The following is a 20,004-nucleotide window of genomic DNA, read 5'->3' as shown; positions in this document are numbered from 1 at the left end:
CGTGAATGATAGTGGAAGCTCAATATACTCTAAAGAAGAAAATGTCCAAACCTGGACATTATATTATCTTGAGATAATATAATATTATCTCAAGTTAATATAATATTATCTCAAGATTATATTATCTCAAGAGAAGCTATGGTCAAATACTAAAAATAACACACAAAAAAACTACATCACTAACGTCCCCTGCTGGGACAGGTAATACAGATGAACCCGGTAATGCTTTGGATTTGGACCAAAATCCAGCAGTATTTGTTGCTGTTGTTTAGTCGCTAAGTCGTGTTTAACTCTTTTGTGATCCCATGGACTGTAGCTGGCCAGGATTCACTGTCCATGGGACTTCCCAGAATATTGGGGTGGGTTGTCATTTCCTTCTCCAGGAGGGTCTTCCAGAACCAGGGATCAAATCTGAGTCTCCTGCACTGGCAGGCAGATTCTCTACCACTGCATCACTCGGAAAGTATATAATACCCTATTTGGAATCAAGACTGCTAGGAGAAATATCATCAATCTCAGATATGCAGATGACATGACCCTTATGGCAGAAAGTGAAGAGGAATTAAAGAGCCTCCTGATGAGGGTCAAAGAGGAGACTGAAAAAGTTGGCTTAAAATTAAACATTCAAAAAACTAAGATCACGGCATCTGGTTCCATCACTTCATGGCAAATGGATGGAAAAAAAAATGGGAACAGTAATATTTTTTTTATTGGGCTTTATTTTCTTGGGCTCCCTGCTATTCATGACTACAATCACAAAATTAAAAGACATTTGTTTGCTCCCTGGAAGAAAAGCTATGACAAACCTAGACAGCATATTAAAAAGTAGACATCTCTTTGCTGACAAAGGTCCATATACTCAAAAACTATGGTTTTCCCAGTAGTCATGTATGAATATGAGAGTTGGACCATAAAGAAGGCTACATGCCAAAGAAGTGATGCTTTCAAACTCTAGTGCTGGAGGAGATTCTTTAGAGTCTCTTGAACTGCAAGGAGATCAAACCAGTCAATCTCAAAGGAAATCAACCCTGAATATTCATTAGAAGGACTGATGCTGAAACTGAAGCTCTAATCCTTTGGCCACCGACTTACTGGAAAAGACCCCAATGCTGGGAAAGATTGAGGGCAAGAGCAAGTTACAGGCGCTAGTGAAGGATAGGGAAGGCTGGTGTGCTTTAGTCCACAGTGTTGCAAAGAGTTGGACATGACTTAGTGACTGTACAACAACAACAAAATAAGTGTGATCCTAAAGTAAACTGATGGTCATTTTAAAAACATCTCAATCCCTGATTTTGGATTAAAGTTACATAGGATTAATAGTGCTTCCAGTCAGCTACTGAAAGCAAACACGAAACTTCACCGTAGGAAAAAAATCATCCTGGGCATCAAGATAACAGGACAGCCTGGTGGCTCAGCTCCTCCAATGCAGGAGGTACTGGTTTCATCCCTGGGTTGGGAGATCCCCTAGAGAAGGAGAAGGCAACCCACTCCAGTACTGTCTAGAAAATGCTATGGACAGAGGAGCCTGGTGGGTTACAGACCATGGAGTTGCACAAGAGTAGGACACAACTTAACAACAGGCCTCAGATTACTTAAAAAAAATTTATGCAACAATATCCATTGCTCAAATAAAACCAGGCACATTAGGAAACAAGAAGGCATTCATGCAAACTAAGAGAAGTAATAAAACCTAGAAACCTGTAAAGAGAAAACTTTCAAATAATGGAGTTATCAGATACAAATTCTAAAACAACTGTATTTAATAACATATACCAGGGGTAGATGGTAAAAGCATCTGCTTGCAATGTGGGAGAACCGGGTTTGATCCCTGGGTCAGGAAGATGCCCTGGAGATGGAAATAGCAAACCCAGGCAGTTTTCCAGTACTCTTGCCTGGAAAATTCCATGGACGGAGGAGCCTCATAGGCTACTGTCCATGGGGGTTGCAAAGAGTGGGACATGACTGAGCGACTTCACTTTCACCTTCACCAGGGGTTGGCAAACATTGTCTTTAGAGGACTTAAGAGTATACATTTTAGGTTTCTGTAGGCCACATAACATCTCTGCGGCATTATTTCTTTTGACTTTTTTTTTTAAAAGAACTCAGCAAAATAAAATTCCAATTTACTGTTGGATGACATTGTTTCATACACACATCAAACAGGCCAAAAAAATAGAAAGCAACTTCAGAGACAAAAAAAAAAAAAGAACCTGTTTATCTTTGGCCTTTCTAGCCATCTCAGACAAACCAACTACTTGTACAGCTAAGTACATACACAAAATGCTCAGAATAAGACTGTTTTGTTGTTGCTGTTTTTGGTTTTTTCACAAGGTTTTTTTCTCCTCTGAGATCATAATGAACATGATCGCACCACAAGTGAAGTCAGAGGTAGGACAGAGACTGCTCCTAAGGCTGGTTTGGTCATCTGGGGTCATTAAAAGTGACTCACTCCTAACAACATGTACAAAAATATAAAATGTAAATAAAAATACAAATTTTCCTTTAAAAAGTACTTTAAGAAGAAAAGAGGGCCTTGGAAATTTTGGTTCTTTTTTTCCTTCCCTGCTACAAATTCATGTTACTGTTTTGGCTGGGTGGTAGAGAATGTGTGTCATCTTCAGGAGGCGCTGCCGTGGTGGGTGGGCAGGCCTGCAGGAGCTACTGGAAGATGACCATGTTTAGACTGAGACGGGAAGTGGAGGGTGAACAGGTAGGTCATGGTGGCCTTTTTGTTTCTTTAAACTTTTTTTTTTTTTAATGTGGACCATTTTAAACTTTTTTTAATTGAATTTGTTACAACGTTGCTTCTGTTGTTTATGTTTCAGGTTTCTGCCCTGTGGCATGTGGGATCTTAGCCCCAGCTAAGATCTTAGCCCCCCAGCTGAACCCATACCCCCTGCATTGGAATGAGGAGTCTTAACCACTGGACCAGGAGGGAAGTCCCATGGGTAAGTTTAACTTTTCCTTTTCCTTTTTTTTTTTTGTGTTGTACAGTCATCCTCATCGGTCTTCTTGGTGTCAATACCATCCTCCTCATCATCTTCAGTTGCCCCTTTGACCGTAGCTGCTTCAGCCTCCTCACCTTCATCTCCTTCATCTTCCTCACCGTCACCTTGCTCCTCCTGCTCTCCCCTCCACATCTTCTTCCTCTTTTTCAATTACCTCTTTGTCAGCCTCCTGCTCCCCACTTTTCTCATTAGCAGGTGTCTCTCTCCCATTCTCTGCCTCCTCCACAGCTCCCCTCTTCTGAGTCCCTGGTGTTAACGCTGAAGCTGCAGTCCACAGCCACAGCTGACATGATGGGGCAGGCTAGTGATCCTATGCAGTGGTTTAAGAGGAAAGAAAGCGAGAGTCCGAGGAGGCTTTCCAGAAAGCTGCTGGAGGCCAAGGCAGAGGTGGCTAAAGCACATGGGAAATCACACAAGGGAACACAATGCAAAGATGGCTTTTCAAAGAAGCCAGTGGGGCAACATATTTTTTTTAAGCAATCTTTTTTTTTTTTTAAAACTTGGCTGTGCCATGCAGCATGTGGGATCTTAGTTCCCTGACCAGGAATTGAATTTGTGACCCCTGAATTGGAAGAGAGGAGTCTTAATCACTGGACCACCAGGGAAGTTTCATAAACAACCTTTTAAAAATGTAAAAATTGGGCTTCCCTGATGGTCAGTGTTCGGGAGTCTGCCTGCTCGTGCAGCACACATAGGGTCAATCCCTGGTCCGGGAAGATCCCACATGCTGAGAGGCAGTTAAGCCCATGTGCCACAACTACTGAGCCCATGCACAGGAACTACTGGGCCTGTGTGCCTAGAACCCATGCTCTGCAATGTGAGAAGCCACTGCAATGAGAAGCCACTGCACTGCAACGAAGAGCAGACCCCATTCAGAGCAACTACAGAAATCCCATACACAGCAACAAAGAACTAGCAGAGCCACTGATTAATTAATTAATTAATTTAGATGGCCACTGTCCTTTAAAAACATAAAACTAAATAAAAATGTAAAAGTCATTCTTAGCTCAAAAGTAATTAACAGCTAACTGGCAATATCTGGCCCAGTTGAGCAATCAGAACATACATAAAGAAACATAGGTCTAAGAACTTTAGCGAAGAAAGAAAAACTAACAAAGAATGAAATGAAAGTTCTAGAATTGAGAAGTACATTATGTAAATTTTAAAAGTCAACAGATAGATTCAGTAATAAATCTGACAGAGCTAAGAAGAAGAAAAGAAAAGAAAGATTGGTCTCAAAAAATGTCCAGTAAGAGACACGAAAAGTAAAAAGAATGAAGTTAGGAAAGAAGGGGCAAGAGCCACAGGAGATACAGTGAGAAAGTAGCATCAGAATAAGAAGTCACAGCAACAGAAGAATACTTAATGCACAGAAATGATGGCTGATCAATTTGCAAAGTTAACAAAAGATACAAAGTCATGGATCAAGTAGCTTTAAAAACTACCAGTAACATACATAAAAGCCAAACCATAATTATATACACCAGGGTAAAATGTCAGAGAAGGAAGGGGGGGAGTCAGAGAAGAAGTCTTAACAGTAGTCTACAAAAAAAGAGATTACTTTGACAAGAACAAAATTAAACTGACAGCTGACTACTCAACAATTTGGAAGCCAGACAGTGGAGTGTTATCTTCAAGAGCCAGAATAATACAGCCAGTAAAAACAGTTCTCAAGATGAACAAGATAGTAATTTTCAGAGAAACAAAAATGAAGAGAAATACTCCCACAGTATACCTACAATGAAGAAAATCAACTAGGAGACAGAAAATGATTCTAAAGGAAAACTTCTAGATGAAGGAAAGAAGGAAAACCAATGAAAATTGGAAATGTGTGGGTAAATCAACATGAATATTGATTATATTAAATAGCAACACAAGCCAAAGGAAAGTTTATGTAGTTTTATTAATGTCAGATAAAGTAGACTTTGATGCAAAAGCATTAACAGAAACAAAAGAGGACATTTCATAATGATAGAAAGTTTGACACTAAATAGATATGCACCTATTGAGTAATATAGCCTCAAACTGTATTAGGTAAAATAATGATAACAATAAAAGGAGAACTACATGAATCTACAATTATGCCATAAGAACTTTATCACAGATCTCTCAGTAACAGAATAAGTGAATAAAAAACTAAGTGAAGATACAGAAGATATGAACATAATAAACAAACTTAAAGTGTATATACATAAAACGCTGCAAGCAAAAACTACATAATATATTTTCTTTTAGGATTCATACATAAACACTCATAAAAACTGACAATACAGCAGGCTCCAACATAATTCAAAAGGTTAAAATTACAGAGAGACTATCCCATGATTACAGAGCAAGTAAGGCAAAATAATAAAACGATAACTAGAAAATTGTTACGCACTGGGAAAGTATAAAACAAACCTCTAAATAGCCCACCTTTGACTATGTGAATCACAACAAACTGTGGAAAATTCTGCAAGAGATGGGAATACCAGACTACCTGACCTGCCTCTTGAGAAACCTGTATGCAGGTCAGGAAGCAACAGTTAGAACTGGACATGGAACAACAGACTGGTTCCAAATTGGGAAAGGAGTACGTCAAGGCTGTATATTGTCACCCTGCTTATTTAATTTATATGCAGAGTACATCATAAGAAACGCTGGGCTGGAGGAAGCACAAGCTGGAATCAAGATTGCCAGAAGAAATATCAATAACCTCAGGTATGCAGATGACACCACCCTTACAGCAGAAAGTGAAGAAGAACTAAAGAGCCTCTTGACGAAAGTGAAAGAGGAGAGTGAAAAAGTTGGCTTAAAGTTCAACATTCAGAAAACTGTGATCATGGCATCTGGTCCCATCACTTCATGGCAAATAGATGGGGAAACAGTGACAGACTTTATTTTTGGGGGCTCCAAACAAAATCACTGCAGATGGTAACTGCAGCCATGAAATTAAAAGATGCTTACTCCTTGGAAGAAAAGTTATGACCAACCGAGACAGCATATTAAAAAGCAGAGACATTACTTTGCCAACAAAGGTCCGTCTAGTCAAGGCTATGGTTCTTCCAGTAGTCTATAGTTTTTCCACATCTCATGGATGTGAGAGTTGGACTATGAAGAAAGCTGAGCGCCGAGGAACTGATGCTTTTGAACTGTGAAGACTCTTGAGTCCCTTGGACTGCAAGGAGATCCAACCAGTCCATCCTGAAGGCAATCAATGCTGAATATTCACTGGAAGGACTGATGCTGAAGCTGAAACTCCAATACTTTGGCCACCTCATGCGAAAAACTGACTCGTTTGAAAAGACCCTGATGCTGGGAAAGATTGAAGGCGGGAGGAGAAGGGGACAACAGAGGATGAGATGGTTGGAAGGGCATCACCGACTCAATGGACATGAGTTCGAGTAAACTCTGGGAGTTGGTGGTGGACAGGGAGGCCTGGAGTGCTGTAGTCCATGGGGTCACAAAGAGTCGGACACGACTGAGTGACTGAACTGAATACTGAAATAGCTCACAGGTAACAAAGTCACATTGGAAACCAGAAAATATTTAAACAGAATAAAAATTAAAATGCCATACATCAAAACTCCTTGGAATATTCAAAACTTGCAGAATAAGCTACAAGTTATTAATGATGAGAACTAAAAAAAAGCAGAAAAACAAAGAGCTGCCAATAACTGGTTTCAATTATACAGAAGATAGGAGTATATTTAAGCTCAAAGATCTTCCTCTACTTAGTTTCTACTGTTTAGATACAAAGAAAAAAATCTCATCTAGTCATGAAATAGATAGAAAGGCAAAGACTGAACATATTAATAGTTTTAAATGACAATTGACTAGTTGGGGTTTTGGGATAAGGAAGATAGAATTCTATATTCCAAGATTCCTACAGAGGTAAGACCAAGGAGGAGGTCATCCATAAAAGTAACACACTGAACCAAAGCCACAAGAGCATGTCTACAAACTAGCTTGGTAATGATGCTTGTAATGTACTGAGTAACTGTCATCCTTACTAGATCCTAAACTTCAAGCATTACTATTATCATCCCTACCTTTCTGATGAGGAGGAACTGAGGCAATTAGATTAAGCGACTTGCCCTAGATCACACACTCAGGAAAGCTGTGGAGCTGGAATTCAAATCCAAGTTATCTGATTTTAATACTCTCCACTATTCTCTACTTTATGCCACAGCTCTGCTGGTAACATAAAGATGAAAACAGACGGGTCTTACCTTCAAGGAGTTCAGTCTAATGGTGGAGAGAACAGAGTTATATGCTTTCTAATTCATGAAGAAAACGCAGATCTTCATATAGGAATCCCCTTAATCTCGCTACCCGATAGGAATAATGATGATGGTGAGTAAAGCTAACATTTTAGTGTTCATTATATTTACCAAATATGTAAACTATAGCAATTATATCCTTCTACATGCTTTTTACTGATCATCTAATCTGAGTAAAGAAGTGAAAGTGAAAGTTAGTCGTTCAGTTGTGTCTGACTCTTTGTGACCCCACGGACTAAAGCCCACCAGGCTCCTCTGTCCATGGGATTTTCCAGGCAAGAATACTGGAGTTGGGGAGTGGGTTGCCATTTCCTTCTCCAAGGGATCTTCCTGAACCAGGGATTGAACCTGGGTCTCCTGCTTTGCAGGAGACTGTTTATTAACTACGCCACCAGTAACGGTTACTGCAAATTCAAGCACAGTGAGTAAAACAAGAATGATAAATGTGATAAATGAATAAATGTGAAAAATGAAGGCTGTAGTAATGCTTATAAAGGCTAGGGTTGCCCAGGTAAATGTTATTATTTTACCCAATTTACAGATTAAGAAACCAACACCCAGAGAAGTTTATAAAGGTTGCCCATCATCACATAGCTAGGTAGCAGGAGTATTAAAATCTGAAACTGAGGCTGCCTGACTATAAATCTGTTGCTCTTTCTGATGAAGTTGTTTCCTGATATTAAGTTGGAAGTTCATGACACCCAGAACTTACTATTTTCTTTATAAAAAAGAAAACAGAAAGTTTTCTTCCCATAGGAATTCTTGATTTCTTAAATCTTCTCCACTGTCTTTCAGCTCATCTCCCTTTTTCCTTTCCTGACTGCAGCTAGGACTTAATAGCTGACTTTTCATCAGCAACCTCAATTCACTTACCCCATCATCTTCCAGCCTACCACGTCTGGCAAAATTTCTTATTTTTCCACACACATTTTCTAAACCTGAGCTTCTGAGCTCTGTTGGAGCTCACTAATCCATGAAGACTAGTGTCAAAGTTTTGTTTGAAGATTGAGAAGGCAGCTTAGCTAATGGCTTAAATACAGACACATATTATGAAGGTGCACAGTTTGTTGAAGGGAAATGCTTATTTACATGAAAAGGGAAAGAGATGCATTAAGAAGAGGCTAAGGGGCAGAACAAAATAAAAAATGTCAAGCTACGTATTTTGAAATTAATTTCTATAGCCAACAGAGAACTACTGCAATTTCTGTGAAAGGCAGTGATGTAAGATCTACATAGTATGCCTCTGCCAGGCTTAACTCAGCAACATGTACTATTATGCTAACTCAAAGTACCCTATAGATCCAAGTAATTCTTTGGGCAATTGTTTCACATGCAGAGATTCAGACATCCAGGCTGCTTTGGTTTCCTGGCTCTGCCATCTTAACATGAGGTCACTTAAGTAATCACAGAAGAAAAAAAAACCTGTAAAAGACAACACTGCCAGAAATCAGGGAAATAAAAATTAGTACAAATAACCTTTTCCCCCATCAGAATGGCAGAAAGAAAATTTGACATTACAAAATATGGGCAAGATAATGGAGGAAAACAATATTCTTATAAATTGCCAGTGGGAGTTATGAACTGATACAGCTACTCTGGAGAGTCATTTGGGGAGTAGCCACTTTGAGGGAGCAAATGTAAGGAAATGGGCTTATTACATTTAAAAACATATAAACCTTATTCCTCAACAACTCCTCTTTGGGTACCTACTCTAAAGAAGCATACATGTGTCTAAGAAGGACTGTACCAAGACATTCGTTACAACGTCTGTAATAGTTCAAAGAAAAAGATAAGTATCACAGGAAGAACAGCTAAATTACTATACAGCTCACTATGGAATACAAAGCAATAGTTCAAGGTATAAAACAGATCTATATGTTCAAACCTGGATAGTTCTAGATTGAAAAACCAAGATTCATGATAAATGCAAACAATATGGCTTGTTTTTAAAAAAATATAAACACAGTATCATGTATTTTCTGGATATATAACTTACCTAGGTTTGGGGGGAAAGATCTGGAGGAAAGTACGCTAGATAACCAACAGGAGCACTCTATAGTGAAGGTGGAAGATTGGGGCTGGTGGTCTAAAAGGAATTTTAGTTTTATTTGCAAAATCTAGCTGAGATGTTATACTTCCATATGGAGAAAAAACTGCCCTATTATTTCTAAAAATAAACCATTTGAAAAATTTCAGAACTGAAAACAAATATATAAACGTGAGTTCAATAACTTCCCGCCTTCCCATTTAGAAGTGTCCACAAAAACTGGAATTGTGCTGAAATTCTGTAACCCTTAGCAACTAGGAGTTGCTATACATACAGTATACACTCTGATTTTTTATAAATATTGAAATATTAAGATCCAAAGATGAGTTTTTATCAGAATGTCTTGTGAGAACATGACAAATACTGATATACTTTACTGAAAGTAGAGCCAGAATGAACATTTAAGCACTGGAAACAAAATAGAAAGTGATATAAAATTAGATTTACAACACAAACTCCCAACATAAGGACCTGAATGTGAAGCTGAGAAATGAAGTGAATTAACCCTACGTTTTCACTTCACTTCACTCCTTTGAATGCAGCACTCACTCTATATATTCCTATTATATATCACATGTATAAACATTAACATATTGTTATAAGTTTATATTTCACTTTTACTACCTAATGAAAGCCTACCATAGTGATGCCTACCCCACATATATCACATGCTCATTGAGTATCTGTAGAACAACTGAGTGAATATTTGACTTCTAAACACTGTCACTATTGCTCAGATGGTTTCCATGGATATCTGAATAGATAAAGTCTTAGCACATACACATTCAGTATTTCAGGGTGAGTAGCATTTTCTAAACTGTGTACTGAGTTTTCTGGATCTGTTGGGGAGGTGGGGGGAGGGGAGGGTTTGATGGCTGAATAAATCAGCAAATACTGGTATGCTATATACCCCCTTAGCTCATTACAGCAAGCATGAGTGTATTTATGGAGGATCAAAAAGTCCATTACTTTGCCAACAAAGGTCCAACTAGTAAAAGCTATGGTTTTTCCAGTAGTCATGAACGGATCTAAGAGCTGGACTAAAAAGAAAGCTGAGGGCCAAAGAACTGATGTTTTTGAACTGTGGTGTTGCAGAAGACTTTTGAGAGTCCCTTGGACTGCAAGGATTTCCAACTAGTCCATCCTAAAGGAAATCAGTCCTGAATATTCATTGAAAGGACTGATGCTGAAGCTGAAACTCTAATACTTTGGCCACCTGATGCAAAAAACTGACTCATCTGAAAAGACCCTGATGCTGGGAAAGATTGAAGGTGGGAGGAGAAGGGGACAAAAGAGGATGAGATGGTTAGATGGCATCACCGACTTGACGGACAGGAGTTTGAACAAGCTTTGGGAGTTGGTGATGGAGAGGGAGGCCTGGCATGCTGCAGTCCATGGGGTCGCAAAGAGATGGACGCAACTGAGTGACTGAACTGAAAGAAGTCTGACAAAGTAGAAATTTGTTTCACCCAGCATTTTCAAAACTTCTTTCCCCCCAATATTCATCTTATCATCATTCTGTCAATATATGAAATCATGCTATGGGCCAATACCATCCATCTATCCAAGAAACATTTATAGGGCAATTAGTTTGGAGAGCAGTGGCAGAGATCTACTCGATCCTAAACTGGCATGAATGCAGACATAAGTATAGCATAGTATTACACAAATGAACACAGTACATATATACACATATATCTATATCTATACTTGCAAAAACTCAGGGGTACCTGGCGAGTATTACACAAATGTCCAAGATTGTAGTAAATATATTAAAACTTGGTCTTCAGGAATAACCTGCCACAGCTAAGAATGATAGTAGGGAAAATGTACCCTTTAACAAACTGCTATCTGAAACGTTTTGCCCCTTATAATCCATACCCAAGTTATTTCATTTAGGAGAAGGGCATTCAAAGGGCTTTATTAAGTACAAAATATTTACTATTAACTCTAAAAATAATGTTTAAAAACTATACAATTCCCCAACAGAGTATCATTCCTCAAAAGTCACTATTAAATTCCAAACTGCATTGTTATTACTTTCTTTTTAAAGTGTAGCTGCATGTTACAGAGGAACTGTGCCTATCCAGAAATCACTTATCCATTAACTTTAAAACTATCAAAGAACAAAGATGATTTGTGGGCACATTGCGAAGACTTGTGCTACTCACAGTAAGACATTCAGAACCACACACTCGTTTACAGCATATATGAATTTCTAACAAGCTTGGTGGTCTAATGTCCTAATTACTCAATAAACAGCACTAGCCATGCTAGTCATGGGCTTCCCTCGTGGCTCAGACGGTAAAGCATCTGCCTGCAATGCGGTGACCAGGGTTCGAGCCCTGGGTTGGGAAGATCCCCTGGAGAAGGAAACAGCAACCCACTCCAGTATTCGTGCCTCGAGAATCTCATGGATAGAGGAGCCTGGTAGGTTAAAGTCCATGGGGTCACAAAGAGTCAGACACGACTGAGCAACTTCACTTCAATACTAGTCATAACATTAGTTGATATCATGGGTTTGGGGAGACTTTCAATTCAGTTCAGTTCAGTCACTCAGTCGTGTCCGACTCTTCGCGACCCCATGAGTCGCAGCATGCCAGGCCTCCCTGTCCATCACCAACTCCCGGAGTTCACTCAAACTCATGTCCACTGAGTCGGTGATGCCATCCAGCCATCTCATCCTCTGTCGGAAAAAGCAATTAAAATACTAAAATAACAAATGCAACTTAGACAGAAAGACCTCATTCTCACTGAAGGTAAAGAGTGGATTAAATGTACTAAAGAGTCCTGACAAAGACCCAGGATCACAATGTTCAACGTGGTAGCCCTAGTCAAACAGGGCTAAGTGAAGTGTGACTAATCAAACTGAGACATGCTCTAAGTATAAAATGCAAATTTGGATTTACTAAAAACAAACAAAAAGTAAAATCTCATTAATAATTTATTACATATTTTAAAAACTCGACTGGACATATTATTACATTAATTTCACCTTAAAATTATTTTAGAAAATAAGGCAACCAGAAGGTTTAAAATTACATATGCAATCCACCTTAGGCCAGGAAACAGTACGCAAACCAGTATAGCTCAGGTAGAGATGTATACTACAGGAGCATACAAGAGATGAAGGTCCAGACATAGCATTTTGGGATGCTTAGATTCCTTGTACTAGAAAAGAGCTATTGTAGAGTGTTAAGCTAAAAAATGACAAGAGGAAATATACCTTTAGAACACATTACTCTGGAAGCATAGAATATAAAACGGAAGAAAATCATACATATAGAAGACAAGAAAATTAGTCAAGGCACAAGAAGATGGAAGCTTTACAGAGTTAAAAAGCAAGACACCAGAATTATACAGTACTAGACGAGAGTATCAAGTGTCAGCTGACAGTGAGACAGAGAGTTAAAAACAGATCCTAAGGCCCCCAAAGCAGTCTGGAGCCTGTTTTACAGAAACAGTCTAAACTTCTCAAAAGCCCTGAAGGAAACAGCTATAACTAATCATAGCAGCCTGGGGTATATACAGCAGCACTGTGCCTGAGGCATGTAAAATTGCATTTCTAACTCATTAGAAATGAGTTATCCTCTAACTGAAAGATGAGGATAGGGGGTGTCACTGTTAAGTAACTCAATAAATATTAGTTTTTCAAATTTGAGACACATTTCTCCCCACTTTTTAACATTTTTAAAACCACAGAATTTAATCAGTATTTGCACTTAACAGTGGGTTTGTTTAAAGGGTAAATAGAATTTTTGTGAAAATAGGAAATAGTTTTAAGGGTACCTGGCAAGTTTAGGGAGACACAAGGAAACTGACGTTGGAGTGAACAAAGAGGAGTGTAGGGAAGATGAAGGGAAGGAGAGATCACACGTTGTCTGGCAAGTCATGGCTGATTTCTACTTACAAGAAAGAGTGTCAAGGAGGAGGAAGTCATCAATTGCTCAAATGCTGCAGATAGGTAAAATAAGAGAAGGGTCAAGAAACAACCTATAGGAAAAAAAAAGAAAGAAACCACCTACAGATTTAGACTTCAGGAACACCTAAAGAAAGGAGATGGAAGCCAAGGTAGTAATGCCTCTTTTGTCCAGTAGTCAGTCACCTAGGGCATGCTACTGTAACAGACCAGATGGTGAGCTCTCAACTAAGAATCAATCAAGAAAGGTAACCTCATGAAAGAAAAACAAAAAACTCAACTATGAGAAAAATTTAAACTTGAAGAAAGAGCTAGAAAGAGCTAGTAGACAATCAGGAAAAAAGAACAGCATCCATAAAATGAAAACAAGTTATTAAACAAAGGTGGTTTAACGAAGCATCACTAAGAGATTTCAGAAATGAATAACACAATTATTAAAGTTAGAAACTTAAAAAATACACAGCAGGACAGAAACTGGTCACAAGTGGAGGATAAGTTAATGGGCTAGAATATCAAACTAGGAACACACAGAATGAGAAAAAGTATGAAACAAACGTTGAGAGACATTATAAACAGTCCAGAGTTCCAACATATAGAGTGACAAGAGGAAAAAAAAGTTGCTGCTTTCAAAAAATAACTTATTTCCCACAACTGAAGACAAATGGGAATCTTCAGCATGAGAGAGACTTCCAAATGTCAAAAAGGAAAAAGAAAACAAAAACTTAGATAATCCATAATAAAACTTATGGCATCAAGGATAAAAAATAAAAATAAAGCAAAACACAGCTAGCAACCAACAAGAAGAAAAGCAGATTACTTAACAAAGGAACAAGAATTACAAAGACCCCAGACTTCTCATCTCTAGTACTGGATGCCAGAAGACAGTGCATTAACTTTTTCAAAGTGCTAAAGGGAAAAGACTTTAGATTTATTATTTCACACACAAATAAGCAACTATTTGAAGGGTAAAAATAAAGGATGGCATTTGAACATTACTGCTAAAACTATTTACTGATCAAGAAAATGAATCAATTCAGAAGTAATGAATCTGAGTAGTAGGATGGGCAAAATACATGAATTAATGAATAAAATGTATTAGAAAACCAAAAGCAACAAGCATGAAAAATTAATCACAAGTTTAACTAATCAACAATCCAGAGTTAACAGTGAAATGAGAATTGAGGGCAGGGGTAGGAGACATGTACTTTATCATAAATACTTAATTTACTCAGTAAAGCAACAATCACAAAATCCAGCTCAGATACTATCTGCTGTCATTTAATGAAACCTTAGAATCTAATGTTTAAAATCCTCTTTGGGTCTTCTATACTTGTTCAATCTTAAATCAAATGTGGATTATCGGTATCTCAAAAGGCTATTTTTTGTTAGTATTCTAAAGAATAACCCCTATATCTCATTCTTTTGTTTGAATCTTTTTCACCTGGTTTCCTCCATTTCCTTTCTATGTGTCATTTTAAACCTCAGTGCCAAGTAGCAGCAGTGCATGGGCCCCACAGGTGGCATCTACACTGAAAAGATCATCCATGCCTTACCAGATAATAGTACAAATGAAGTGTGAACCTAGGCATCTTTCTATTCTTTACATTTCAATCAGCTGTTTGCCAAATGAACAGTGAATTTAAACGTCCTTCCAGAAGCTGCCTTTAAGAGAGAGATCCAATGAGCTATCTTTCAGATGAAACAGTACACCATGAGGCTATCATAGTATTTCTTCCTTAGTCACCATCAAGAGGACAACCTTTAAACAAAGACATGATCTCAGATCATCCTGAGAGATGCTTCCATTGTGTCTGTCTCTATCCAACAGAATCATAAAGCAATCTTAACATAGTTACTATTAGAATTAAAGTGTTTTCTGAAACACTTGGTTTTATACAAAACTAAAAATTTAGATTTTACTGTTTTTGTTTTGAAATTTATATAACAGGAAAGATAACTTGAGTGGCATTAAACTCCAGATCTATATTAATAACCACTGTTAACAATACAATTTATTAAATTGCAGTGTATACTTTCCTAAAACCTAGCAAATCCTGCTGTGTAGCAATTTTACTTTTTTGTGAGTTAACATGCTTGCTTTAAAATGACAAGTATAATAGACAATCCTGAGCAATTCCAAACTACTAATGGCTCATTTACTACTATTTTTAAAATAATTAAGATCATTATTAAAAGATTTTCATATAATTACTCTTCATAATGAGTATTCTTCATACCATTTGGTTGCATATCAATTATTATCCAGTATTTGTAAAATAATACAATTCAACAATTTATTTGATAGTACCATATTACTGGAAAATGTTGCATAACACAGACTAAAGATTAGATTAACATAGCTAAATACATCAACCCTTGAAGGAAATGAGGAAATACAATATATTCAAGTTAGAGTATGATCACAGAGATGTATAGGAATAGGAATAAACAAATGATCATTCAGTCTGAAAACAGACTGTATTTTCAACAGAAAATATTTTCAACAATACTTTAAACAGAAAGTATTTTCAAATCCTCTTAGAGGTACATGAGAATATTTAAGAGATTCTTATAAACTGAGAAACAAAAATGGCCACGAGAGTGAGTTTTTTAAACTGCTCTGCAGTTCTTAAAGTTTAGAAAATTTAACAGTATAATACAGCTCATTTAAAATTCAAAATAGAATTTAAATATAACAGTGAGATTATATCACTCTCAAAGAAAATAATAATTACTTACTTTGGAGGCCCATGGCTGAAGACAATTGGCATAACAGCGAACAAGAAAAGCCATTTCCTGAGCTGCAAAGGATAGTTTCCTTTTCAAACCAGAGCCACACCGACGAGTATGTTGACAAAATTCTGTTAAGTTTCTTTTTTATAAATCATACACTATTTGCAGTGTAAATTGCAGTGTAAAGACAGCTTCTCCAAATCCCTTTCAAACTGAAATCAGGAGCTTTCAGTAGCTTAGAACTGAGCTTCTAAATTACTGGAGCAGTTTTCATCAAAATGTTCACTTTTAACAAGCAAGTCACAGTATATCAAGATGTTTGTATTTCTGGCTCAGAACATTGAGACATACACATGCTTCCTCAGGCACCTGGCACAGCCACGCACAGTGGTAACACAACAGTTAATACTGTATCAGTCAAAGCAAATAAGGCAACATGCACCAAGCTGTGTTGCTAGATTCTGAGAAATCTTTCCAAAGACAGCTCTGTCTTTTCTTCAACTTATTTCATTCTGTAGAGCAAGCACTGCAGTAATTCTTCTGCCTCAGAAGCAATCAGAACACTGTATCCTTAAGATGAAAGTTTCTTCTTTATATTGTTAATCATCAGAGGTTAAAAAAAAAAAATCAACCACTGAGCAAACGGTAGTTAGAAGATATACGTTCTAACAGGTTTGTCCCGAGGAATGCCTGAGAATCTTCAAAATTAAAAATTTCTCTTTGCACAAGCACTATTTACAGCTCTGCAGCATTGCTCCTTGTTCTAATGCATCAGTAAGACAGTACTGTGGAGCTACGTCTGACGTTCTGGTTGAAATTTTATATATGATAGGATACAAAAACACTACATCGTCTGCTAAAGCAAGACTATATGTTAGTGTCTTAATTCCTACTGTCCTTGCCTGTTTCACAGCAGCTCCCTAAGGAGAAGCTCCTATTGATTCTATGCTCTGCAGTAAGATGAAATATCTAATAAGAAGGAAAGAGAGTGGGAGGAGAATAGAGCTAAAAGGATGACATCACCTGTATAGAAAGCCTTCAGAAACTGCATTAGATCAATTGGCTACTGTATCTGCAGATGTAGCCCAAAGAGCAGTTTATTGAAAACACACACACACACCCTTCTATGAGACTTGTCAACAAGCTAAATTCTTTAAGAAAAAAACTGGCTCAAGCATCTCTGTTTCAGTTTTAAATTTCATTTTTATTTTTAATTCTGTTCACTGATGCACAGCTTTATTTGGGAAGCCATATTTCTTAATATTACTATTCAAATTTAACATAGGCTTATCTTCCCAAGAGAAAACAATCAGCTCTGGTAAGATACTCCTCCACGGCAAATACAGAAGGCAGCCTAGTTCTTAGATGTCACATATGTATTCTGCTTGTCAAACTTCCTATTTATCAAGTAACTGTTCTGAAAGGTGTAACCTTCAAGATTATTCTAAATTAACATGAAAAACATCAAAACTGGCATGAAGATTTATATGTAAATGATAAATTTAAATGGAAACAACAGAATTTCATTGTGCAAAGGGAAACTGGAAAAAAAAATCACAAGCAAAATAGCTGACATGTAGCATTTACCAACTCCCTCTGAGGAAAAATCATCTATGCAATATGGTACTTTCCTACAGCACAATGCTAGATTCCTAGAAAGAGACAAGAAGCAAGTAAAATTCAAAAACAATCAGAAAAGAAAATGATTCAACCTGCTTCCAAATTGAGCTTGGACTAAAAGGAAGCATCGTTTTTCTATAAAAATTACAGGAAAAAGTGATTTCTTGTCACACCCTCTCCAATGTGAAAACACAATTCCTCTAGTACCCACCCTATTCTTCAAGATTCTGTCACAAGGCATCTAAATGCAGGTACTACCACAAAGAGTTTTCACTAAGCTGTAATGGTGCTTCCCAATAGCCAAAGTAAAACATAAGTTTCCAGCGGTTAAAAAAAAAAAGGTACCACCCCTTCAGGCAGTAAAATTATAAGAAAAACATCAATAAATAACTCGAAGTAATAGAACTACCTTGCTTTATTGACCTAACACCATTTTAAGGGGAAGAGTATGTGCAATGTAAGAGAAATTATTACCTGAGAGACAGGTGTTGTTACTAAGGACTCGACTGTCAAAGGGATAAATACCTTGTTATTAGCCAAAAAGAAACAAGCAAAGTAACAAAAGATTTCCAATTACCCCGGGCAAAGTATAAGTCACTTTCTGAACAACACTTTGCTTCCAATCTGAATTATGCTGCTGTTTATAAGAATAGAACTGACTTTAGTAAAACTGTTATTCTGAACAAAATCATATTTTCACAACAAGTGATTATAAACGAATCTGGGTTTCCATAAAACTTAAGAATTACCTGTTTTCTGAAAAGATTTCAAAAGAACACACAAAATTTACATACAAACATACAACTAAATCTAGCCAATAAACATGACTCTAGCTTTCGAAACCTGAAACACAGAAAACATTTACAGGTTGATTTTCCAGCACCAATATATTTTTTCAACTCAATTAATTTAAATAAACTACAATGGGTTGGAATTTCAACAAAAAGTTAAGTATTCAAGAATAGATTAACTAAAATCTAATTTTAACAGTAATTTTTTAAAAAAAGAAAAATGATAGTAGGTACCCCGTATGTAAGTGAAACCAAACATTTTCTAAAGATAAATTTCTAAAAGACATTTTGTACATAAACATTAATACCGCTGAACAACATTTTAGTTTCAATGTGAGCTAATAATCATACTCATGTATAGAACCAACAGGATAAATTACAACCAAATCAAAAAGCAAAATCGTAAACGGCACCTTTTCCCCTTTTTATAAATCATGATGATAGTGCACAAAGAAGGACCTCAAGCTGAGCCAGAGAGAGGCAGCCATCTCTTAGCTGCTTTAAAAAACACCCTGCCCTGTGTATGAAATGCAATCCACTAATGCCATATGTTAGAATTACTGTAGTAAACACTGGCTCAATAAAGGAACAACTCTCTTTTCCTTTAGTTTGGCCTGGAAGTGAAGATGACATCATCCTTTTCCTTGTTCTACCAATCGTCTCATAGTATCTGCCATTCTAGGGAACTGTATGGTGAGCCTAGCATGAAAAAAATCTCCCTGTGAAAGAAAACCATGAAAGAAACAAACAGGTCAAATTATATATTTAGCGTGTGAACCCACCATCCCTCTGATGATACACTTTATCACAGTTTCTTCAGAAATAATGACTTAATCTCTTAACTACTGATCAAAAACATACGCATCTTTTAAAAAGTCAGTAATTTATCAAATAACTAAAATATATGATTAGGTGAATAAATGACTTTTCACTTTCATTACTTAAAAATTTTTATCATGGAGCTCATTCCATTACCTCATCAATTCAAATGAAATAACTGAAGCAAGGGAGAATGTCCTGATGTACACATTGTCTAGCAATCATCAACACAGGATAACTATTTAAGAACACATCTTCCCTGCATGTGAAATGCCATAGTGATGCTAAGCCACACTGATGAAATCTTTAGCTTTAAAAAGATCTTTTAAACTACTACCAAATAAAGCAATCAATGTATGCATCTGCAAAGCTTCAAACCATTTAAAATAGTTTTATAAAAATGTAAATGCTATATAGTTAATAATTATATTCATATTATAAATTATACTAACTGTATAAACTAATTAAAATATATTACCTAAACTATTTCCAAACAAAAATACAAAGCAGAACATTTGAAATCATATTGTATAGAAAGCCAAATATGAGGTTCTAATAGTTATTAAACTATAAATATACCTGTTATTTCAATAAGTAACAACAATGACAAGGAGTAGAAAAAAGGTAATAATGGAAAAAGCTATCAGAAAACTAAAAATGAGAATAAGTTATCATTTCTAGACATTATGAAAACAAAAACTCAACATTAACAAAACCCAGGTTTATAGTAATCTCAGGCACAGCCACACATATACTTTATTCCCTATCTGCACAGTGAAATATAACCACAGTTTAGAGAAGTCAA

The 20,004-nt window shown here is 36.9% G+C and overlaps 1 protein-coding gene and 1 long non-coding RNA gene across 11 annotated transcripts in view; one reads left to right on the top strand and one right to left on the bottom strand.

Annotated features, from left to right (window-relative positions):
- The window catches only part of RAPGEF6 (Rap guanine nucleotide exchange factor 6), a 226,566-nt gene that overhangs the window by 104,870 nt on the left and 101,692 nt on the right, over window positions 1-20,004 (bottom strand). Inside the window, exon 1 of one of the 9 annotated variants that reach the window (XM_020900669.2) lies at window positions 15,976-16,907. The exons of 7 other annotated variants lie outside the window; for them this stretch is intronic. In XM_020900669.2, the coding sequence (XP_020756328.1) occupies window positions 15,976-16,029 (54 nt within the window). In that variant the 5' untranslated portion in view covers window positions 16,030-16,907. Of the gene's footprint in view, window positions 1-9,266; window positions 9,464-15,975; window positions 16,908-20,004 lie in introns of those variants that run through there. One more of the 9 variants, XM_020900677.2, reaches the window with a different exon arrangement.
- LOC110141787 (uncharacterized) overlaps window positions 2,403-20,004 on the top strand; it is a 63,193-nt gene continuing 45,591 nt past the window's right edge. Inside the window, exons 1-3 of one of the 2 annotated variants that reach the window (XR_002315137.2) lie at window positions 2,403-2,710; window positions 2,826-2,948; window positions 7,180-7,343. This is a non-coding gene — a long non-coding RNA (uncharacterized lncRNA). Of the gene's footprint in view, window positions 2,711-2,774; window positions 2,949-7,179; window positions 7,344-20,004 lie in introns of those variants that run through there. The other variant, XR_011486771.1, reaches the window with a different exon arrangement.

This window comes from Odocoileus virginianus, chromosome 3, assembly GCF_023699985.2.
Source record: "Odocoileus virginianus isolate 20LAN1187 ecotype Illinois chromosome 3, Ovbor_1.2, whole genome shotgun sequence".
NCBI classification, from domain to species: domain Eukaryota; kingdom Metazoa; phylum Chordata; class Mammalia; order Artiodactyla; family Cervidae; genus Odocoileus; species Odocoileus virginianus.
This window is presented reverse-complemented; position numbering and strand designations above follow the sequence as displayed.